Source organism: Pomacea canaliculata, linkage group LG3 (genome assembly GCF_003073045.1).
Source record: "Pomacea canaliculata isolate SZHN2017 linkage group LG3, ASM307304v1, whole genome shotgun sequence".
NCBI lineage: Eukaryota > Metazoa > Mollusca > Gastropoda > Architaenioglossa > Ampullariidae > Pomacea > Pomacea canaliculata.
In genome coordinates, this window is record NC_037592.1 from 5,596,840 (window position 1) to 5,622,099 (window position 25,260).

At 36.7% G+C, this 25,260-nt stretch overlaps 3 protein-coding genes across 12 annotated transcripts in view; 2 read left to right on the forward strand and 1 right to left on the reverse strand.

The window, feature by feature from the left end:
* Positions 1-1,435: 1,435 nt before the first annotated feature.
* Positions 1,436-11,162, reverse strand: LOC112560842 (actin-like protein 6A). 2 transcript variants are annotated; one of them, XM_025232930.1, is made up of 14 exons: positions 10,988-11,162; positions 9,266-9,342; positions 8,975-9,143; positions 8,299-8,399; positions 7,943-8,040; positions 6,269-6,363; positions 5,170-5,276; positions 4,865-4,951; positions 4,628-4,689; positions 4,046-4,160; positions 3,530-3,610; positions 2,856-2,951; positions 2,262-2,348; positions 1,436-1,873 (listed from the first exon to the last, which is right to left on the reverse strand). In XM_025232930.1, the coding sequence occupies exons 1-14, from the start codon at positions 11,010-11,012 to the stop codon at positions 1,793-1,795; spliced, it is 1,281 nt and encodes a 426-aa protein (XP_025088715.1). In that variant the 5' UTR covers positions 11,013-11,162; the 3' UTR covers positions 1,436-1,792. The 2 variants fall into 2 exon arrangements, with proteins under 2 accessions (XP_025088715.1, XP_025088716.1); XM_025232931.1 differs by lacking the exon at positions 10,988-11,162 and adding an exon at positions 10,558-10,621.
* Positions 11,163-11,262: 100 nt separating this feature from the next.
* Positions 11,263-14,152, forward strand: LOC112560845. Its single transcript, XM_025232937.1, has 2 exons — positions 11,263-11,336; positions 13,122-14,152. Exon 2 carries the CDS (start codon positions 13,133-13,135, stop codon positions 14,000-14,002), a length of 870 nt encoding a protein of 289 aa, XP_025088722.1. The 5' UTR covers positions 11,263-11,336; positions 13,122-13,132; the 3' UTR covers positions 14,003-14,152.
* A 4,693-nt stretch (positions 14,153-18,845) lies between these two features.
* Positions 18,846-25,260, forward strand: part of LOC112560841 (axonemal 84 kDa protein-like) — a 31,457-nt gene continuing 25,042 nt past the window's right edge. For 6 of the 9 annotated variants that reach the window (XM_025232920.1, XM_025232928.1, XM_025232923.1 and 3 more), the window contains exons 1-2: positions 18,868-18,975; positions 19,529-19,608. In XM_025232920.1, the coding sequence (XP_025088705.1) occupies positions 19,597-19,608 (12 nt within the window). In that variant the 5' untranslated portion in view covers positions 18,868-18,975; positions 19,529-19,596. Of the gene's footprint in view, positions 18,976-19,528; positions 19,609-20,321; positions 20,445-25,260 lie in introns of all 9 variants that reach the window. The other 3 variants (XM_025232926.1, XM_025232927.1, XM_025232922.1) reach the window with 2 other exon arrangements.

Sequence of the window (25,260 nt, forward strand, 5' to 3'; positions counted from 1 at the left end):
AAAAAATGTATATGACTGTATACCTCTGTCGTGAAATTTCTTTAAATCGAGGACAAGGAAATGTATAGAGCTAGGGACAATATAGCTGTACATCTGAACAGTCCTTTCAAAGATGACAGAACATTAATGGATGCGCGTTAACGAGGCAAAATAACTTGAAATCTCACAACAAGAAAATCAAACAAGCTACAGAAAACAATGATAATGGTTATCACACCTTTGCTTAACCGAAACGCGAAACACTGAAATTCCACTGGGTTAGTGGAACATCGGGAACAGAAAGATATCAGAGACGGGAGACATACGCCAGGACAGGGCAGGAGAGTATTTACCTAGTCAATGCCTCGGCCAAGGTACCCCACTAGTCTCTTAAACTTTTGAATTTATATGTCGTTGATATAAAGTCTGTTTTTTCCAAAGCCTTTACATTTCATGCTTGTGCCATCATGCACAGCTGTAAAACGAATGAATTGATAGTTGAAGAAATGCCTCTTTCCTTATCTTTAGAATGTGTTTAAAATCTTGGGATTTATTGAAAATTACTGTAAAACTGAATCCTTCGCTGGAGCCTATTGCTTCATTCCCACTAACTTAGCCACGAGGTCTCCCCTCACTGCTTTATTAGCCCGGTCAAATCAAGGGTTTTCTCGTTTTTCACAGTAATAAAAGAACCATAAACAGACCATTTCAAACCTATAAATGAACGAAGAGCTCCATCGGTGCCGAAAAATACCCGAAAATAACTCACACCAAATGGGAGTGGGGACGCCAGCAACAATAGGGTGTCATTTAAGGCCATGGTGATCGTCAACTTGATTCTAACTTTAGCCACTTTGTAGTTTTACCTGCCATTAACTGCTGTTTCTTACTGAGAACATACGTCAGCACTGCGGCGAGGGCAGTCATAAACTCCTCTTCTTGCCCATTGCAGTGAAGACATTTTACAGCCGGAATCTTCTCGCTGAACTCAAGCACGAGCCGACAATGACAATCATTTATAAAAAGTTGTATCAGAGAAAAGGTATATTTTGCAGCCCACCACTTTCACTTACTGATCCATTTTTATCTTTGTAGTATAGATGTCAGAATGTGACTGCTGCAGTAGGATACATACAGTCATGCACCGGATAGAAAACTGGTCAGAAAAGGTATGTACCAATGCACTCAGCTCTTGCAATGAACCAGTTTTGTAAGACTGGAGTTCTAGATGTCAGCATTTTCTTTTGGTATAAAGTGCATTTACTTGCTACGTTAACACAAACTTCATTTGTAATTCGAGTCCCTCTTCTGGACGACAAAGTATTGTCTTTAGTCTCGCCACAACCCTTTTTCATTCACCACTCCAACACTTTTTATCATACATTTTTTGAGCAACACCCTCCTCCTTTCATGCACCACCCACAAAGATCACAACAAATGAAAAATAACCAACTGCTTTTTTCTTAATAAGAGCAGTTTAATTTCTGCTCCTTATCAACTCATTTTTATGACAATGCAATCCAACCAGTCCATTCAGGCAGCTCTAAAAATGCTGCTTGCTCTTTATATTTGTATCCTGGGCAGGATATATGAGGATGATAACATGGTGAGAATGATAATGGCAGAGTTCACATGATTGCTGATGGTAAAGGCAGTGTATAATGAAGTCTTTTGAACAAAACAATGATTTTTTTTTTAGAGTGCAAATGATAAAACGATCAGAGACAAAAAAAAGACACAACACGAGGTTGAAGGATGCTGGGGGTTAGAGGAAAATGTGAGAAAGGGTTGAAGACAATACAGATCAAATATCTTAGGGACACTTTCTTTCCACACAGCCCTTTCCACCTTCTTCATATTCCTGCTTGGAAACCCACATTTGCTGGAAGGAGCCCTGAACAGGAAAAAAAGTCATGCAAGACTACAGTGTTGTGCAGTGCTGGAGACATGTTAAAAATAATCACCGATGCCAAAAAGTCACAAATCAAAAACTCAATTTTTGACAATATAGCAATAAAAATACAATTAAATTTGTAAATGATAGCTAACCCAAGTCATCAAAACATATTTTATTAAAATGCAGTTTAATGCAGAAATAACCTCTGTTTTATATGTAAACTTATAAAGCTAAAGACAATACACAAAAAAAAAAAAACCATATAAACAAAAATGAATGAAGTGATCAGAATCTTTACTGCATTTTTTTCTTTTCTTCCATATTTAATAAAAACGGCAATAAGAAAAGAAGAAAATTTTGTGGGATGCCACATCTTTCAACTTACCAGTGAGGCCAGAATAGAACCTCCAATCCAGCTACTAAACCGTCTTTCTGCTGAGCTCGCTGCAGCAATAATTTTCAAGCGCATGCTCTGCAAATAAGTGTTCCATTTAACAAAATCACACCAACTCACAAACCAGAAAGATGTACCACTACTTGATAGCAAATATTTGTCCATTCACATATGATGAAAGAAATGTTTCCTGTCTCTTGATCTTGTAACATAGTTATTACAAATCCCTGTCAAAATTAACTGTGTATTACCTACTGTTCATAGTGACCTACAGGGTTGAAATAGTGAGAGTAGTTTTGAAGCCAGCAAGTTGTTATAGGATTGGATATAGCTAGACTGTAGAAGTGCTTTCTACTAGCTCACAATTTTTCATTCAAGCCTCAATAATTTTACAATTATGAAATGATATGTTTAATACCAGACTCCAATAGGAAAAAGGAGACCCAAACTGTTGTTTATATCAGCTACAAAGAAAGCAGAAGCTAATGTTAAGGACAATTTTCAATGGCTCGTTAATGTATTTTACTTTCATAATAGGGTCAACAGCCAACCAGATATATATGGCGACTTCTTGGAGGTACTTACAGGAGGGGTCTTGTTGCTCAAATCTCTATTCAGGCGATCAGTAAAACCTTGAATGAGAGAGTTACCACCCACCACTATCACTCCACCATAGAGACTCTGGAAAAAAAGGGAGACAGAGAAAAGACTAATCTAGTATAAAAACATATACTTGCTTTCTGTGCCCAAACTTCCAACCTGTAAACTACAAATAAATTGAAATTATTGAATTTATAATTTTTCATTTAACCTCTTACTGCAGTTATATGTGTATCAATATATTAACATATTAATGATAAATCCAAGTGCAGCGTATATGTTTCGCAAATGACTGGGCTTAAATCACCACTAAAATACTATTATTTTAAGAGTTGAACAATTACTTTCTGTCTTTGCGACATATAAGCCTTCAAGCACTAACATTCTTGGTCAATGCATTGAGTGGGATGGAAATTATGGTGGCGCATATATATGTAAAAAGAATGTTACCAAGGGCAAAGCCAGGTCCTAGAATAATATTTGACCACTCTCTATGCCTAGATGAGAAAGTGGAGGGCTATATTTTACAAAAGTCATAGAACAGCTTACTCATGTTTAGGGAACATCTGACAATGAACTAAATACATTGTGTACAAATGAAAGTTTAACAGCTGGTTTGATCCCATGCTTGAGTTAGTTTTTAACACATCACTACTCACTGGTCTGATGTCAATGTCACACATGCCAACACTTGTGGTGACTACATGCCCAACACCAAGCATAGAATTGCCTTGTGCTTCCTGTTAGAATTTAAAATAAAAAAAACTCTTTACTATTTAAAAGCATAATACTTAAGGTCTTTAAATAAGCATAAATTCTGCAAAGAGACTTAACTCTTGAACTTTCCACAAAAAGACCATATCATCAAGGAGCATAATTTTCAGGTCTTTTATATATATCTGACAACCAGAAACAAAAATGTAATACACTATTATCCAACTACAAAGATGTCTAAACAGTTAAATTGACAGTGATTTGTTCGTCTCTGTGACTACAAAGTCTAGGAAGTGCAATCTAGAGGAAAAATAGCACTGAAAAAATAACACGCTGCAACTCTTAGATACTTTCCAAAGAAATAGGGTTCAGAGTACAACACTATAAAATGTAATGTTTGTGAATCCTTTGGTTTCAAGTATTATTCAAAACTTATCTGCAAATATGAAACACCTAGGCACCTTAATGACTGATGGGTCAAAGAGTCCTTCGCAGACCTTGAATCTTTCATAGCCAAAATCCTGGTTGTAGCCATTAGGATACTCATAATGTACACATGGCATAGAGTCCACAGAACTGTGAGAAAAATAAAAGGAGAGTTGAAAAACTAATTTAAAAGAAAAGGGATATTGTGCTAGATAAAATATTTTTAAATTTACATGTATATTTGTATCAAGTATTTGTATTTGATTCTTAAATATTTCCCCTGAAATGCGTGAAGTTTCTATGAAACACTGCTATACCACACTATTAGTTAACATGCGCTCTCCCTCTAGTCATATGTATGCTAATGTATCATGAGGATTATAAAACATCTTGAAACAAAAACATGTGGGTAGTTACTGGTGTTTATTTCTAGTCAGCAAACTAAGTGCATATTACATTGGGCTAACCAACCAAGCAAAAAGAAAGCAGAGAAAAGAAGAGAGAAATGACAAAATATATCACATAAGTAGGAAGATCTTCTTTAGTTAACAAACACTGAGCAACATCGTAGAAGCTGATAGGGAATCAATGCTACTCTACTTTCCCAGCAAACTCACTTCTGATCATATGGTGTATCAAAGACTTGCAGAACTGAAGCAGCAAAATCTTGCAAAACATCCTGTAATGCACAACACTTGTAATTACGTCATCATAAATTCTTTCCCATGAATCAAAACACCTTTAGATCACTTTCATAAGTGATAACAATGTTAAACATTTTCAAGAAATTAGGCAAACCAGAAAAATAACTTGCCCCTCTCCCCAATAAGAGCTTGAGAGGTTTTAAATCTTACCTTTACCATGCAGTTATGGAAAGACTTTGTCACATCAAAAATTTCCTTCTTCTTCCATTTTGGGGGCTGTTTGTCTCCCACTGCCTCCTGCATGACAGAAAATGGCAGGGCATAATGAGAAGGAAAGACGAAAAACATGCTGGAGAACAGCAAGTCAAAACAATCAACTTTCTATTGGGCATCAGTGACACTGATTATTTTTCTCCTCCTGTACTCCTCAAGTTTAAACTCAACACTTAATCATTTTAATTTTATACATTTGCCACAGTCAAAAAGGCAATAAAATTTAACTTTTTTCAAGTTACCTTGCTTTGAATGAGATAAGGGGGCACAACTTCAACACCAAGCTCATCCATTAGCTTTCGACATTCGATTGTCATGAAATCACCGGCGAGTGGAGACTTGACGATGCCTGAAAAATTAGAAATCTGAATTTTAAACATAGAGGAAATAAAAATATAAATGTGCCAGCAACAGATACGAAAGTTGAAAGTTTGACAAGCTTAAAAAACAATTAAATCAGGAAGAAAGGTAAAGATCTTATGGCTTAGTGGTTGCAGAGGCCATAAACTGTAAGTGGTTCACTGGGACAAGGGTACAAACTGTGGAAGGTGAAGCCCTAAACCCTCACTCCACTGCCTTTAAGTTTAACTTGCATTAAAAAACAGGTACCCATTCACTGATAGAAGGACAGAGTCTTTTGGATACTTTTAATCTACAACCTGCTCAGAAGATGACCACACTAACCACAAGACCACTGACCTTCCCAAGTTTAGTTTATTTCTTGTTACTCCTCAAGAAGCATAGGGCCACAAGTTGTTGTACTGTTGTGGTTTCTGTAACGGCTTTTTTTTTTTTTTTAAACATGAGTGGGTTGTTAGCCCAAAGCATAAACCCCAACCTGGAGGGCCAGGGTGCAACATTTTAGTCTGGCCTCTCCCCTGCCAGACCTGTTCGGCTTGGTTAGACCTGCCAGAAGCACAAGCCTCCTGCCAACATAGCTCTGTGGACCGACAAGGCGCACAAGCCACCACACCACTAAAAGGTAAGTTGCACCAACTGGTGGTGGGACCTTCCCAAAATCTTCCTTGATACTGCACAATCCCTTTCTAAAGACTGATTTATTCTGAATTTCTCCTAGCAGCAAGAAAATGAACAAGTGCACTTACAAGAATTTTCTGGGTGTAAGGAAAAAGCAATGTAAAATCTGTTCATTTGAGTGATGGAATGAAGGGTAGGGTCCTGGGAAGGAAAAAGATTGGAAAGAGAATATGACGTTTACTGTCAGTGGTGCAAAAACCAACCAACCAAAAAAAAAAAAAAAAGGCATAGTTTACTCCCAAGCTGGTAAACTAAAATACAATAAGAAAAACAAATGTATAGACTGAGCTGGATTAAACGTACCATGTGTAAGAACATAACCATCATATACTGGTACTGCTGAAGTGTGTGTCGCTCCACTGTCTAGAATAAGAGCTGTTGACCTCCCATTAGCAAATCTGTACTTTGTTATGGAGTTTTCAATACTGCTTCACCAAAATTAATAAATGAAATTCTCTTTTCTTCAATCAAACCATATTGTTAACTTAAAGTTCATTCATACTCTTTGTACAAGAATCTCTACTGATGAGACTAAACAAGAACAATCTTTATACACGGAGATTTTGAAACATTTATCATGTGTGCATTTCTTGCCTTTCTTGAAACCTTTGTGTTGAAACTTCTGCACACTGGTGTTAGTCTGGAAAGTTCTTTTTATGTCTAATGTTGCACATTGTTTTGCTCATAGAACATTGAAATAATGAAAAAAAGTTCTTTAAATAAATGAAAGCAGTAAACAAAATTTAAAGGCCAGAAAAGATATTGGCCCTCAAGAAGATCTATGAGTGAAACACAAAGCAGAAAATGAGTAGCTACTTTTAATCCTCTAATTATATGCAGTGGGCATTCCCCAAATGTAAAAGTTTGAGAAATTTTTAAGTAACTCAATCAATCAGAATGTTTAATAATAATAATGATAAGGTTCACTTGTTTGGCACCTTATCCCTGCCTTATGGACAAGCTCAAGGTCCCTCACAAAAAAAAATAACTTTTTACAGCAGAGTCTAGTTCACATATTTCTTCAGAAGCATAGTACTGACTGGTCTTAACTGAATACAATGTTGCAAGAGCTAAAGTTCCAAAAACACAAATATAATACATGCACAATGACAGTCCATGTTTCAAGAAGGAACTCTGTAGATACTAGAGCCTGAGGGAGGGTCTGTATTAGATGCTTTCTGCAACGACGATGAGAAGTCATTAGCTTTAGCTCATTTACAGGGTGCTTGGCACTGTTGATATCTCATGAATAAAATGCCCAAGGAAAAAAAAATAGCCAGCAACACAGAAACCAATAATGCTGACAATCACTCCAGCAATGGGACCCACACTCCTTGAATCTCTCCCACTGTTGTCAGATGTGCAGCCCTGTGGGCAGCTTCCTGATACCACATTGCAGATTGTTCCCTCAGAGCTAGGACCATATGAAAAATTGCAGCAATTTTCTTTACACGAGGGTAGCTTTTGTCCTGCAGCACATCCTGTACTGTCGGCAAGAAGATTGAATATTTTTGAGACATTGGAAGAAATGTGTGTTCGAACTGTGGGGTTGGGGAATTTGGACTTGTTTTGTGTTTCTTTTTGGTTTTCAAATTATATTATTTTTAAAATTTTAATTGTTGTTTGTGTTTTGATTGATTTATTTTCCTTGTCTGAAAGGCACTGTAGAGTGCAGGTGACATGGAGAAGACATAGAAACCAATCCAGAAACATAGGTAATGATGTCACAGATTCCCGGATCATTAATAGACACAAAACCTGATACAGATAAATGGGGAAAGACAAAATACAATGAAGAGCTAACACCCACTAGCCAGTCAGCTAAAGGGACCTCTCTCTATTCTATTTGCTTTTTTGTTGAGTATGACAATGTAATTTACAGTCTAAAAATGAGAAACACTGAAAGAACACAATTATAAAGTAAAGCATGACTGGTTTATATAATTAGCAACAGATATTCATCTGCTCAAAGGATACGCTGATAAGACTGAATTCTTGCAGAGAAAAAAAGCTGGAATGTTGTATTTCTCAAACATGATTTCTGTCAACTTTTCTCGTTTTGACTTTGTATTCCACTGTTTAAAAACAAACCACATTATAATATTACAAACATACAAGTAACAATTTTACACATTACAAAAACAAGAAAAATCTGTTTTGGCATAAATTATAACTGTATTTTGGTGGGAGAACCTTTGATGTTAAAAACATTTCACGAAATTTTAACCAAATTTTAGTGTTACTACATTCATTTAAAACCTCAAACACTCAGTCACTACACCCAGTTACTTCACAGAAGCATACAAACAAAATGTGCAGTGAATACAACTTACTGCTGGCTCTGACATAAGAAGTGGGTGAAGGGAAGCCTCAGACTTGATACTTTTTCCATATGCGTAGTCCATCACCTTCTCAAACATATCCCAGTTTTCAACTTAAAAATAGCAAAAATAAAACAGCATGATCAATAATTAGTACAGCTGTTATTAATCATAACACACAAATTATTTTCACAGACAACATACAGTTGTTAAGACAAGCAAATAGTATAAACTCTGCCAAATGGTGTGAAAAAATGTACATGTAATACAGTTACTGGTTTTGTTGTACTGTCAAACACCATGATAATAGTTTACTGGTAACATTATATCTCATTGTATGAAAATGATTCAGCACCTATAGCCATGAACACACAATTGAGCAGATTTTTTCTTTGTTGCTCATTTCTATATTAGTTAAGAGAAATGAGGAATCAAAAAGCAAAAGTCAAACAGAAAGAAATTTTATATATTATTAGATATTTAAAAATCATGATGATTCTAATAAGAAACTAATAATTTTAAAGAAAAAAACAAAATTATGCATTAACAATTCACTAAAACTATAAATAATTTTTTTGGGAATGTCTAAAACACCATTAACCAATATTTCTGGATGATTGTTGGCAAAGTCATATCAGAACATAGGTGACAAAATCTAAAACTAACTAACAACTGATGTTGCACTTACTCATGCCATCTTTCAAAAAGCTGCATAGTTCCATGCCTTTGCGGGGATGCTTCATGTAGACAGTGTCAATATAGTACTTCTTATCTGGCTGCAATGGTTGATCTCCCCCATCTGTCTCCATAGCAGCCTCGACTTCTTCCACTACTCCAACATTTGTAGGGATCTCAGCCTAAAACAAAATTATACCTTAAACAAATATAGTTACAACACATTTTCTAATAATACAAAATTTTTATACTAGAACAAAGGTTTACTTCCTGCTTAGTCAACCACTGTTTTAGTTTCAATCACCTTTGGTGTGTCCTCGCCTGCATAGCCTGCTCGAAAAGAGTATGATCCAATATCAAACACCAAGGCTCCAACTTCATCTGCAGACAATGAAGAAAATGCACAAAAAAATGTAAATATTTAAAAAATGCTACCAATGTTTTGTTGAACATATTAAAGTATATATACAACTTTTGAATTATGTTGAGACATAAACAAAATTTTCTTTCTTATAGACCAATGCACAATGCTCTGACTGATGCCATTGATGTATTGACATCCAAGTCAGTTCAGTAAGCTGCATTGGTAAACTAATATTATCCTAATCATACTTTACAGCTTCCCGGAAGAGATGGTGCTGATGATAATGCAGTGCATTTATACAGCACCTTTCTCCAGCAAACTGGCTCAAGGAACTTTGCATATACATAAATGTATATACAGGCATGTGAACACACATCTTTAGGGTAGGCATCAAATGCACTTCATGAACCTGCATGCACACACCACACACATACACACACCACAAGACAATACAGTGAAACCTCAATTATCCAGTCTTCAATTAACCATGCATTCAGTTATCCGGGACTGCCTAAACTCCAACCCCCTAAAAAAAAAACTGCTAGACATCACAAGACCCCCAAAGTCAAGTGTCAGATTTCCAGAAGAAAGTGACGTGGTTAAAGATGAACCTTCGGAAAAGAAAGTTTCACTTGCAAAAGCCCTAAATTTTTCTGAAACTTTGCCAGACTTTCTTCAGCAGCAAGCAGATTTAAATTTTAGTGACATCCTATTTTAGTTTATTCCTTGTTACTTCTCGAGGAGCACAAGGCCACAACAACACCTCGCTAGCGGACCCAGTTTTCAACAGCCCCCATTCAGTTGGGCTCACATGGTTCCGACATCATATGCCTTGCTCTCTACTGTTCTTTTCCAAAGAGACATCCTAACACTTCACAAATACCACACGTCAATAAAATTGAAGCACTGCAAGAAAAAAGTAGTGTATCATGTCTGATTGTATCCTAGAAAACTTTATAAACAACACAAGAAAGGTAAGAATTTCACTGTCAGCACCTATTCTAGCATTTGCAAATTTTTAGAAATATTTTCGATTATCTGTGATTTTTTAATATCCGGATGACGGGCGCCGATCATTAAATTAGAAAAATGAGGTTCCACTGTAAATATTTAGTAAGCACACAACTCCTCCAAATGGAGCTCATGGCATTTACAAAATGTCTACACACATACCACATACACAAGCATGCATGCACATGCACAAATACATGGTATATCCAAATGCCACACACCTCTGTCCAAATGATTAATCACCCAAAAAAGACAAGATAAGGAATGACAGGTATCCTTAAGGTTTCATTCTGAAAAGAGGATAATCCAAACAGAAGCTCAGCAATGTTTATGTTTAATGCCGTGCCAGCAACTAGGGCTATATCACGGCAATACAACTTAGTGTCAGGAGATGAGCATAGATCAATTGTAAGGAATGCGAATAAAAAGCGCTCCATGACTGCTATATTGAAAGAGTGTGATAGTGAAATCAACATTGTGATTGTTCAACAATGATCGTTCGGGTGAGTTATCAGTCACATCTACTTGGTCTTGGAGCTACTGTCGGTACCACCACTGTCTGCTGGAGCTGGGTTGGACCTCCTAAAATTGCCTTAAAGAAAGTAAAATAAATTAATTCAGATAATTTCAGATGTACATAAAATTACTTACCCCCACCGTAGACTCCACCACTCATTGTGTAGATTTTGCGATTTTACTTTAAACACAGACAAAAGGGATCGCGGCAACAAAACCGGAAGTACTTTGAGTTACTCCACCATTGCAATAAATCAAGTATTTGCAGCGTAAATATTACAAAATATTAAATATACAGCAGAAAGAATATTAAATCTCAATATTCTATTAAAATTCAGTTGTTCCAAAATAATACAGATGTAAAATGCTTAATATCTGACAAAAATCTTTTCTTTGTACAACATTAATAGCTTCTCCCTGCAGCCTGCATTACTTCCCTTAGTGGACAGCCGTGCATTTTTGGTACCGAGGCGCAAATTTTCATGTTAGTATATATATATCGTTGTCAGTGATTGCTGGACAAAATTGTATTCATATATTCCTCTTAATCTAACGTATATATAACCCCCTAATTGTTATTAGTTTTATGGGACAAAATAGCCCGAGAGTGTGTAGGCGACCGAAGGTTAAATTAGCTGCATTACGATTACGGAATGATGATGATGTCTATTTGTAATGCGCAGGTATTCATTCAGAAGAATGCTCATTGCGCAGCAAAAAAACCAAAAAAAAAACAAAAACACACACACACAATAAATAAAATAAAAAAAGAAGAAAAAGATAAAGTGAACAAATATATAAAACACCAGAAGTGTTGCTTGGTTGTTTAAGTCTGTCTTAAATAAACAGATGGTTCTTCAGATATGGGTATGCTACAGATGCATACACATACTGCTAAACATATTCGTCTATCCTGCGCATGCGGTAAATTTTATCTGCTCATCTTCGCTTAGACTTTTTTCTAATCTGAGTGTGGGTATGTGTGCGCACGATCTCTGAACCCTGGAACAAAACAAATAACTCTTATCACCCTTATCATTAATGCCACACAACTCCACGTTCCATTCCTCTCGGTGTAGTCTGCTAAGCTCAACTCCCTTCTGTTTAGTGGTATCGTAGTTGATACTTCTGTTCAAGCACCAAATTTCCTAGTGGCGCGTTTGCCTAATAAGTTACACATATTGAAGAAGGGGGGAGGGCGTCCTTTAACGAATATTAACCTTCGCTTTTAGCCAAGGCATTAATGTGGAATCGGCACCCCTCGGTGCATTAAAAATTGTTTAAGAAACCAAAAGAAAGTTAAGCCTATTCGCAAGACAGACTTGCTATGTGTAGCTGCATATTGAATATACATGACAAAGATGATATCTTTATGTAAATCCACCATGTACAAAATCAGTTTCAAGTGTGGCATTTGGATAATAACTTTTTTGGGGATTGTTTCATAAAAGAGGAAAGTAGACAGGTTGATAGACTAGAGACAATTCAGGATTATGATATAGTATGACTGTAAAACGCCTACAGTGACTTTAAATTAGAGTAATAAAACTTTTAATTAGTGAATACAGAAATAGCAGAAAAAACATACACAGAATGGCTTGTCAGATCCATTGTAGAGTGTGGGGATCTCCTTCCTTTCTCTTGGGTATGATGATGTTTCAAGTTTAGAATTTATTTTGGTATAAAACTTAGTGCCGAGATGATAAATTATGGATATGCAATTTAGTAGGAAATTGGAGACATTTGGGCAGTAGTGTTGAAGATTTATTATATCTCATGAGATGCTTTTAGCTAAATTACAGGTGAAATCTTGGCTATATGCATGTTAGTTGTAGACATTCTCAAGACAATCAGCCAAATCCCAAAAATGTGGCCAGAGGAAGTACAGAATGCCACTGAATTTTCCAAGTTTAAGGTCTTCAGTGAGGCTAACTATCAAACGTTTAAAGAAGGTTCTTTATGTGGTTTTACATGAGAGGGGTAAAGATTTTTTACCTTGTACACATGACATTCAGTGAAGATATGTCATGTACACTTGTGATTGTGCTGGTAGCCAAATAATTGATTTAAAAACCAATTTTTCATCATTGTTTTTGTGCTAGTGAATCACTTCCTGGTCTTATTTTAAAAACTTTAAACTGGTATAATATGACTGTAAGTGAATTTTGCCCAAAGGATGGTGACTAGAATTGTTAAACTAAGTAAACAACTAAAACTTATAGCAATGGTTAATAATGCATTTGTTATACAGGATCATGTTTATGTGCAGATCTGAGAATCATGACAACATCAGAAGAGAAAGAAGATGAATATTCTGCATCATTTTCTCTGCAGAACACCAGTCAAACATTTCTTGGTAGAAGTAATGACATTTTTGCTAGCCTTGATGCTTTGGAGCAAAAACATGAGGCATATGAAAAGAATAGGAAAGAATCTGGGCAGTTAGAAAGTGATGAGCATTCGTTATTAAAACTTGACCCAGATGAGGAAGTGAAAAGAGCTAGGGAGGAGCCCAGGAGAGGAAGAAGAGAAAAAGAGTGGAAGAACAAAGATCTTCCAACAAGAGACAGAAGTAGGATAGGTGCTGACAGAAGTGGAGAGCATAAATCAAGTGACCAAGAAGAACCAAGATCTTTCCCTGGTTCATTTCAGTTTCAGGCACCCCGTGGAAGAGCCCCAAGAAGTGACAAGACACCTGACTTTCGAAAACACCCAGACAAATGGACACATTATTCCTTAAAAGATGTTGAAGCCAACGATATGTCAGAGTCTTCTAATACGAAGGCAGCATTTGCCTTTTTGGAAGAGAGGCGTAAACAACGAGAAAAGGAGATGCAAGAGATGGGCACAGAAGCAGAAGAAATTTTTAACACAAATGTTGCTGCTTGTTCAAAAGGTATCATTTCATTTTCGAGGCCAGGCAAACAGCCGATGGAAACAGATTCCAAACCCATAAAAGAGAACCTTGATGACACAGATGTGCTGTCAGGAACTGGAAGTGGAAAGTTTATTAATGAGTTTAATGATGAATTAGGGATCGAAAAAGTAGAGAATGCAGAATCCTTTGAATGTGGACCCCAGCCATCAACATCATTCAAGAATCGCAAAGGCATTAAAAGGAATATTCGAAGTCGTGAAAATGACAACTGACTTGAACTATGCAGTGCAAAGTAGAGCTGTAAATCAGTTTATAGTGAAAGGTTTCTGAGGGAAGGGAGCTGTTAATATGTTACTTTCTATTATTCACTTAGCATCTTTTGCATGGGCACATATATTAAATATATTGTTTAAGATTTAGAAGGAATTGCTATTTTTTTTTATGTCTGATGGAAGAGGTGTGCTCTTGAAACTGGAGCTTTTCACAAATAATAATAATGAGGATTTATATAGCACCTTTCCAAAGATTTGCTTACAGTGCTTTACATAAATCATAGACAAAATCATCAACAACCATGCATCCACATTGCATGTAACACACTTCTACAACTTTAGTTAGTTTATTCCTTGTTGCTCCCATAGTGATCTTCAGATCTCTTCTAGGTGTGCGGACAAGCAGAGACTGCAGGGAACTATAGAAGTCTTCTTTTTCCTCTTCCTCTGCTGCATTTGCTAGTGCATAGCATTGATGGTGATCTTGCTTCCTTTGGCGTTGAATCTTGCTGACAGGAGCCATGGTGAGACTAGTTCCCAGGCCATCAGCGCCTTTGTTGCCTGTGCTGACATCGACAGTGCTACTCCCTGGGTATGATCGTGGTCCAGGTCTTTGTGGCCAGAGTAAATAATGGTTTCTCCTGATATTAGACTGATCTGGCCACTTCCATTCAATCATGAGTGGGTTGTTAGCGCAAAGCAAAACCCCCAACCTGGAGGGCCAGGGTGCAACATTTTAGTCTGGCCTTTCCCCTGACAGACCTGTTCAGCTTGATTAGACCTGCCAAGAGCACAAGGCTCTCGCCGACATAGCTCTGTGGATTGACATTATTAAAAGGAGTTTGGCAATATCTGATTAATCACATCTTGATAGAGTACATGCTGTCCCAACAATACACTTTGTTGGTTTCTATTTTATGTCTTTACATCAAGTTTGCTCCTTCTTGCCAATGAGCATTAAAGCTGCAAATGTTGCTGAAATCTTTATTAAAATATAAACTGGCTGTCATCTGTCACAGACAACATCAATCTCACTTATTATTAGATCTATTTCTTAATCAACTTTTAAGATGCAGTCATACTTGCAGACGAAAATATTTCTCCCTCAACAAGAATAAAACAACAAACAAAAAAACCCTCTAACAAAATAAAAATCCTGACAGAACACGCATATTCAGATGATGGTTTTATTCCGATGATTCTTTCACATTCAACACTTAACATAATTGATTTTAACAACTCAAATGAAATCTTAGACTTCATGCTTTCACTCAAGCCCAGTTGTTTTACGCTGTACCAGCAACTAAGACTATATCATGACAAGGCAGCCAGCTGTGTAAACAGAAGCAGAGAAAGAACACCATGCCTGAGACGAGAACTGAACCAAGAACAGCCAAGCTTCACTGCATTGACGGATGCTAACCATTGCACCACCTGGCCGCCCACCAATACAGTGAGGATTGGCTTCCATGGATTCAGATCTCATCTTGGGCACGATGTTCTTCCTCTGGATGTGGCATCTGTTTACAGGCTGGCTGCTTTACCGTGACATAGCCTTAGTTGCTGGCTCAGCGCAAAACACCAATTCTCCACCTCCTACCTGACATTGAATCACAATGAAGTAGCTGCAATGGGCAACTGGGTGAGTGATATGCTTTCAAACACAGATTGCTTATATTTTAAGCAGCTGTATATTTCCTGACATTCATTACCAGGTTACTTGTGCACTTCAATTAAAGTATAGAAAAAAGTTTGATAGAAAGTCAATAAATTACAGATCATACAAGAGCATGGTAGATTACTCCGTTAAATAACCGTGTTATAACTATTTAAATAGCAAATTTCCCCACCACTGAAGGTGAGTCAACATGCTTCATGTTAACTGCCAAACATACAGTAACCACGCTATCTTTTTTTTTTTTTAAACACAACCAAACAGACACACATACGCAGAGTACGGAGGAAGTACCCAGAGAAAAACACTGATGGCTACTTGCAAACATCACATCTAAACAGAGCAGTCCGGAAACAGAAATTCAAACCCAAAATACCTGGTTCTGTCTCTGCAGCAGGCACTTTAGCCATTGTACCATCAACCTAAGTGAGATCATTCTTAGTAATATATTCCAGGAATCAACTGAATCTGCTACCATTTCATTAACATGAAAAACTCAATGAAAATATGCCCTTAAAACAATAATTATTGACATTATTTAAAAATTTCTCCTGAGATGCTACAGAGAAAAAAGTTCACTTTATTTATCATATTCTATTTATCATCTTTATAGTATCTCTGTTTTAAAGTCCTGTATTTGCGAAGCATGTAAAGTGATTCCAGTTCTTTTACCACATACTCTCCTCTGGCTAGCAGGATTTCAATCTCTTGGGGATTTTTCACATTTCTGTTTTTCATGAATGCAGCTTTCAACTTGGCACGGAAGTAGTCAAAGCCCTTCGGATAGTCTTTTCCCAGATAAAGAAGCTGTAAAGAAAATCCAAAGTCCACATTTTTTAAGCAATGAAAATATGTCAGAAAAAGCCAACAAATACTTCATCCAAGTTATTAATCTACAAGGGCAGGGCAATCAGTAAAGTTAGTCAATACCCTGACTGTGAGAGCTTGTTATTTACTTTGATTGATGCTGTGTTGTTGTATCTCTGTATATTTGTTGTTCATGCTTTTTTCTCTTTGTACACACTATGTTCATTTTAAATCTGTGGTATATTTTTGTATGTTTTGTATTTGTAAGCACACAGTCTGTTTCAAGTGGAGAAATACAAATCTACTTATTATTGATATCTCTTGATATATTTTCAATGAAAATATTTCTCAAAGTAAGGCTAAAATGTAAACAACTGTTCACTGACACCAAACTTAACCCTAGCCATAACCTTACTTGAAAAGAATATCAATAGATAGACCTTGTTACTGAAAACTTACTGTTTTATACAGCGCAATAACTTTAGGACGAAGATTCTGAGACGACATCATAGATTTCAGATGTTGTTTTCAAATATTACTGGACGTTTGTACCTTGTATCTTTCTGCAGAGATAATCAGTTCTGTTAGTTTCATGACTCATACACTTTTTGCTATATATACTATTTATTATAAATACAACTTTCAAAGACTATATTTTATTCAAACCAGCAGTCACTAGCCATTTTACCCCACTGCCAGTGTTGAATTGATCCAAAACGCTAAAACAAAATTGACCTGGGTGCCGGTAATTTCGCCCCAAGACCCTATCACCCAACAGCCCGAGTGTAATTGCCCCATTCTATATTGTCTGAAATAAGACTATATCATCCCAACACCGGAAGCTGAACTGGCCCAGGCCCAAAAGACAAAGCTCAGATGCCTGTTTTAAACAGTGCCATTTCTGTTTAAACACTTTTTTTAATGAAAGATTTTGTCATCACTTTATTTTGATTTTTATATTTTGACCAGGGCTTCTGCTTACACAAAAAATTGCGTACAGTACGCATTAAAAGTTTGGAGGACCCCTTCAATTTTCATCAATGGGGTCCCCTTCAAATTTGGGCAAAGAACAGGGACCCCTTAAAAATCTGAAAGGGTCCATGGGACCCCAAAGAATTTAGCCTTAGCAGAAGCCCTGCTTTTACTTTTGCACATTTTGCAGTTGGGAAATGTGCTGTATAAAGCCACTCTCTTATAATAATAATAATTATTATTATTATATGCAGAGAGATAGGATTAAAAATAGATAGAAAATTGATCTCCATTTAGCTCTGTTTGAAATAGACGGCTATTCGTGTGTTGGTAATATCTGATGTTAATAGCTACTTGTGTCATGGGTGGTCTATTCGTCTTTTGGGACTGAAATGATTTGGCTTTTGGTGTTGGGATGATGTGGTCTTATTTGGGACGATATGGATTTAGCTGGGATGATTTGACTAAGGCTGTGGGACGACATGGCCTTTAGGGCGAAACACGGACCTTCATTTACCACGGACCTTTTCACAGTGTGGTGAAATGACTGCATGGTGACCAACAGAGCTATACATTCTTCAAATAAGTTCAGCTTTACTATTTCTGTGCAACAGAGATAGCAATTTCTCTTTGTTGTGAGCTCACATAATTAAGCAACATTGAGGTAAACAACCTCTATATATTGGGGGGGGGGGGAATCATTAATATACTGGTATTACTTTTAGGCATGACTGCAAAAACAATACCAAAGATTAAAGAATTAATGATTAATGAATGACTCGGTCTCTGGAAGGGTACGATGCGCAGTTTTATAAGATTCTAAATCCGTAACAATTAAAAACTATTCTCAATTCACAAACACTGAGTAAATACATTTATTTCAAAAGAAACAATCTACAAAAAGTATTATATCGCACATCTTACACTGCAGGGGGTCTTGTTCTCACCTTTTATCAACTCATCACATGATTCGGAACAGGTGGTGTTTGAAGAATTGTCCTTGGTGCCATCGCGTCCGTGCTGGCATGTTTACCAGACTGTATAAAGATTTTCCGGATTCGTGTTAGGAGATGTGATGATAATGACTTCATAAAGAGTACAAAGTGCAGTAAAATATTATTAAAATATTTTTCCTCCTTACAGACTATCTCTATAAGAATCAGCACATTAGCATGCCTGTCATAACACCAGCGTCCTCAGTGAATGATTAACGCCGCGTTCTGTTACTTTCACTACTGCCGTTTATCCATAAACTTGTATGACACGACCTTGACTCATGAAGGACAGTAGTCGCAAAGATAGTTATACTTAGCTCTTTAGTCTTTAACTCCTTGACATTTTAAAGAAATATCTCTGTAAAGTGTAAAAATGTAAATTGTTGTAAGTTCTGTTTGAAAATACAAACTTTGCAATATTACAACAATAGAACGCACGGAGGCTGGTTGCTATCCAACAACCACGTCCATGCAACAACGAAAGGGGCAAGAAAAACGGCGAAGCGTTAAACGAGAAAATGGGGGTAAGTTAATTTCCGAGACTATCATTCACATAAAGAATTCAAGTATTGTAAAAATTTAGATGATTGAAAAATGAGCATTAAATAAGGCATCTTTTTCCTGCAACAAAGTAGCTATCAATGCTAAGATGTACATCGCATGCTCACGGCCGGAGGACTGCAAATTTAATTCACAACTTCGTCTTCAACCAGTTTGGTCAATGAGCTTATTAGGAACTATTCTTAAAAAAACAGCCAACGGGTTGACATAAATCTGTAATTAGCTACTCCATCTGAAAAGATTAGCTTTCAGGTTTTTCCTTTAAAAAAAAAAGACTGTAAGCATGCTTCCATAAAAAGTTTAATTCATAGATTCCAGTTTGAAACGTGTATGTACTGCATCAATATTCAATTGGAATGATGATGTTTTGAAAGAGGATAAAAACAGATGTTTTTCAAACACGTGAGATACATTTTAAAGTATCCTGTTTATAGAATATATATGATCAGCTTTTGTGATAATTGCATGCATGGTTACTTTCCATTTTCAATATTGTTTTTATTTGATATAATTTAGTATCATTTGGGAGGAATCTGACTTGAATTTCAAAGAGAGGTGAAGTTCTGAATAAGAAACTGCTGGTCATGGCAGAAACGGTGGGTTTTGTGACCTTAATTATGTGTGTGCTTTGTGTTCAAGAATTAAAAAATCAAAGTGCCAGATATCTGCTTCTTATACCCATTGTTATTATGTTTAAAAGTAATAGAAAATGCACATACTTTTCTTACATATGTGCACAAGCATGCACACACACACACACACCAGCCAAAGTTAACCAACCGACCATATATATATATAGCTCTTTAATTAAATGATGACATCTATATGCAATCACTAAAGTACTTTTCAAGCTTTCTGTGATCACTATTTTGAAATATTAGGCCATATGTGAACTTCTTTCCTAAATAATTGTTTTATATAAATTCTAGCTAGGCTGTTATCAATTTCAATTGGTGGATGAGGATGCCAAGTCTGGTAGCCAGTTCTAGTCTTTTATGCTTTATATATGTTTGAATTTATAACTCCTGGATACATGCTGTAACTTTGTAGCCAGACCTCTTAATCTATCATGCTACATAAACTTAATTTCTTTGATCTATTTGATGTTTTCCTAAGTTGCTTATGAGACTCTACATAAAGATCTGTATGAGTTAAAGTATAACAAGAACAAGTTATGATATCATAGTTTTCAGTTTTTGCTATACATGGTAATGGATGAGGTTTTAAAGAACAAACTTCAACCACATGCTATAATAGAGATTCTCACCTTTTTAACTGTGGGAAACATTTGATCTCTGTCCAAATTCAGGTGAAAATTTTGATGTTAAAAGACTTGGATCTTACAAACAGTAATGATTATAGTCACTCACATGTTGGGAATTACATGTAGCATATTGTAACAAACAGAGACTGCACAAAAGTTGCATTCCTGGTAAGTCTTAGAAGATGTCATAGTCTTTGATTGCACAATTTTTGGCCCTTCGTTTTATCATTTGAATGTCTGTTGATAGAAAACAATTATGTGTTGTTTGGTCTTAACCATTGCATTAATTTCTTTTGATAAGATGTTGTCAAAGATTCAACAGCCATTTAAAGTTGTTAATTGTGTACTATTTTTCAAGTGATTAAAATATAATGAGGTGCATCCAAAATAAAAAGAGTAAAAACAAAAGGTATTTACAAGTAATTGGGCATTTGTAATGAAGCAGATATCTGACATTTTGTCAGACATTTACAATTGAAAATGTAAGCTGCAATAATGTGGTGTGCATTTTTAATTCATTGACACAATAGTAAAAGGATGTTGCTTCTCTGGACGCTTATGAATTCTTGCTTAAATCTGTGTGACATTAGCAAAGATAGGTCTACACTCATGTACATATATAGATAAACCATTATTTTGGGCTCTAAGTTTTGGAGTTTAAATGAAACATCTTTTACAAGAAACTTGATCTAAACACTGTCTTCAAGTATTTTTGCTATTGTCCACATTCTAAGAAATAGTTCAAAATTGGACCTTGTAGCAATGTCTTCATGTAGGTTTATCTAACAAATCTTTATCTTGCTCATTTTATGTTTGATGCACAGTGTATATAGCCCATTCAAAGTATTATTGCTTTCTTGTCAAGACTGTGATGGTCTCATCAAGTGATGTAGCCGCTCTTCTGACATGGTCATTTATAGTGACAAGTTTTATGTGTCTATGTCTTGATGTAATGACACAGCTGGATATTTTATAGTAAGACATATATCTATATTTTGACAAAACTGTCGCATCAAAATATTTCTTTAGATTTAAAGTCATTTAAGAATGTTTTCTTTTTTATGAAAACCATGGTCATGAGAAATTTTCTTGTGTAAGTAACCTTTAAGATTTTTAGATTGATTTGTGTCTGTTTAAATGCATGTGTTTTCATTTGCTTTCATTGTTTTCATTCATATCAGCTGTAGGCTTTTGCTGCCTGAATTTCAGTTTAGTATATAGAAGTAGATTTGTGCTAATTGATCAATTAATTAATTTCTAGACTATAATAAGCATAAAGATAATATAATGATTCCAAGTTTAAAATGTATTATTACGTTTCTGCAGATTTGATGGCAGTTCCTCACTTTCTGTAAATAACTGCAGATTCCTTAAAAAACTGTAAAGATAATGAAAGGATTTCTAGTTTGAAAGATATTTTATTGTTTTTCTGGGGATTTGTTGGTTATTTGATGTAATTGGATTGATGGGATCTAGGACTGTTTTTAGAGATTCAACTGAATGGACTGGAGCTATGAGAATAAATGTCTTACTAAATATTTTGTTTCTGGAGTAGGTCGAATTTCTTGCACATTGGAAAACTGCTTTGTGTTTCTGCCAAAATCTTGTAGTCAAGGTTAAACAAAAATTTGTCTATTTTAATATCTGCTTATACTTATCTGCAATATGAAATGTTGTTCATGCTATAATAATGGTATGCATGAATACACATTTACGCAGTTTAGTTTATTCCTTGTTGCTCCCTTAAGGAGCATTGGTCTGCAATTTACTCAGATTATTTATATATAAATGTGTATATAAACTAAATATATACACACATACATTTACTTACCATCGTGCATTGCTTAATGACAGAGATGTGGTCTGAGAAACAGATTGTGAGGTTATTTCATTGTTCTACAAACTTCATAGAGTGTACTTACACCAGACTTGTTTATTGTCATTGTATTTTGTAATGTATTGTGTGTGCTAATTGTATTGTATGCTGTATACTTTGATACAACTTGTATGTAATGTGCTGGGTTACCATGCTTTGATGGTGCAATGTCAGTAATAATAATAATTGGAACTTATAATTAACATGCAGCATCACAACCAAGATAGATGCACTCTCTGCGTAGACCAATAATGATAAATGAAAGATAGCAGCCAGTGGACAGTGAGGTACCTACTGGCACAATGAACTACATAAAGATGAGGTACAAGAGTAGAATGTAAAGCAATAGATGAAGGTATGAAGGGATGTAGATGCTATAAACAGTGTAAGATGGAGTTGTTACATGATGGTTAACATATCATACAGTATTACAAGGGAGTTAACAAGGGCACTTAGTGAACAAATGTTTTCAGAAGACGTTTGACTGTAGCCTTTGAATGTGAGTGGCGAATGTGATGGGGAAGAGAGTTTTACTGCTTAACAGCAGAAGGAGAACATCCATTGTCTGTATGCGACTGTCTTTGTGGGAGGGAGAGATAGAATGCGGGAGTCTAATGAGGAACAAAGATTTCACACATTAGTGTGGACAGACAAGATTTCAGTAAAGTAGTGGGGAGAGTAGCCTTCAAAGAATCCATATCATAGAGATAAGAGCTTGTAGACTATTCTAGCTTTAACTAGAAGCCAATGAAGAGAGTGAAGAAGTGGTGTAACATATTTAGATATACGAGTCCAGAAAATGAGACGATCAGCTGATTTCTGGACTTTCTGAAGCTTGTGGATGAGATACTATGGACAGCGGCAAGAAAAGAGTTGCGGTATTCTAGTTTAGACAGAACAAATGAGATTATGAGAATGTTGGTGGTTGAAATGGACAGAGTATGGCGAATAGAGCTGATCTTTGGGAGTGTGAAATACTGGTGTCAGTCCTGGGCGACTAGTTGACAGATTACACTGCACACAATAATGATCTGAAGAGAGCCCATTTGAGACAGTGTCTGTATGTATTACATGATCAACAGGCCTGTGCACCACCCTATCCAGGATATGATTTTTTATGTGAGCGTGCTTGATGACTGACCAGGGGAACTGGAAGACATCAATCAGGTCCATGATTCTTTTGGTACACAGATGGTTTTTTTTGGTTGTCAAGATGGACATTAAGAAATCACCTACAACCACAGGTATCCACTGAGCGTGATGCAGTTGTCAAACAGATCATGAAATTTTGACAGAAATGTGTTTTCAGTCAATTCATGAATGTGGTCAATTTGTTTATAGTGTTATGTATAAACATATAAGATGAACTTCTCTGTCTGAAAGTCTTGCATTAAAAAATTCAGATGACAAGTTAACAAAAGGGAAATCAGTCTCAAATGCAAGGTGACTCACGAGAGATGTAATTCTTCCTCCACGACTGCCACCGGGAATGACCATATATTGTAGTTAACTGGGGTTAGATCAGCACAGACATTCTCATCACCATGATCTCTGAGCTAAGTTTCAGTCGATAGCATAATGTTCAGATCATTTTCACTGATGAACTCTACAATCTCAGGTCTCTTTTGTGCTTGCTGCTTGGATGAGATAGACCGGGCATTAAAAAGTGCAGTATGGGGTGTAGCGGAGTGTCATGGACCTAGTCAGAGTGGAGGACTGAGCACGTGTACGTGTGGATGAAAGGGAGCGAATGATGGACGTTTTCTAAATGACGTAAGGTGACGTCAAAAAATAGTGACGTCAAAATAGGGTGACGTCAAAGGAGAGGTCGATCGTTAGAGAGCAGATAGAAGAAGGACGTTAGAGAGCAGAGAGAAGAAGAAGAAGGACGTTAGAGAGAAGAAGAAGAACGAAGAGTGGAGAGAAGGGAGAAGACGAAGTGAGTAGAGAGCCTTTGCCAAGACAATTAAATGTGCCTCGCTAGTGAGTAAAAGATTGAGTTGGTAGAGAGCCTTTGACAAGACAATGTGCCTCGCGAGTGAGTAAAAGCTTGAGTGTGTTAGTCAAAGGAAAAGCCGTTGTGTTAGTGACTGTATTTTGTTATAGTTAGGATTTGTTCTTTTGAGTTTTTATATACTTAGTAAACACGGGCAGACTCGTACAAGCGTCGTGACACGGAGAGGATGGAGGAGAAGAAGAGCATTTCCTGCAGTTTAGAGTCGATGAATGCAGAGCTTTAACATTTAAGGGGTGATCAGAAGCATATTGGGGTGATAAGGAAGACGACAAGGAGGAGCATGCCATTGATACAATCAAATCTCCCTACTATGCCACCTACCCGGACCGAGCAAAAGTGGCATAGTAGCGAGAGTGGCATAGTAACGAGGGTTCGTAAAAACGGCTTTATTTGCTCAAGTTACCCGTCAGTCCAAAGCTCTCAAGAATCGTCGGCTGGCGCTAGCTGTCTCCTCTCATTCTCCCCCTCACCTCTTCATCCTCCACCCCTCCCAACCACATCCAACCACCTGCATCCTGTCGCTAGTCGACACCCTCCCGCTCTCCCTCTGTCACGTGACTGTCACCCGGCCAGCGACCACCCCCCATCGCCAGCCTCCACCCTCCCTGTGTGCGTGCTATGTTCCATCCCACCTAACAGCGATGTCCCACACTACCATAAAGTATAATAATCGAGCACTGTGCGGAATTTCACAACTTGTGTCTTTTAACAGTCACAAAAAAGTGGCATAGTAGCGAGAGTAGGGGGTGGCATAGTAATTTTTTTTTACATTGAATTTATAGTCGGGACCGAGCAAAAGTGGCATAATACCGAGAGTGGCATAGTAGCGGGGTGGCATAGTAGAGAGATTTGACTGTACACAGTATATGTCCAAATGCGATAAGAATTTTTCAGCTCTCCTTTATTCTTAAGGGACAACCATCACAAATGCAATGCATTGTTGAAAGCATTATTATGATGCACGCGAATGTTTATAGATATGTTTCAGTAGTTTATTTCTTATTTAAAGTCAGGTAAAGGTGAAGGTCGCACATCTCAGTAACCATCAGGGGAGTGAACTGTGAGCGGTTTTTCCTTGTCTAGGGCAAAGT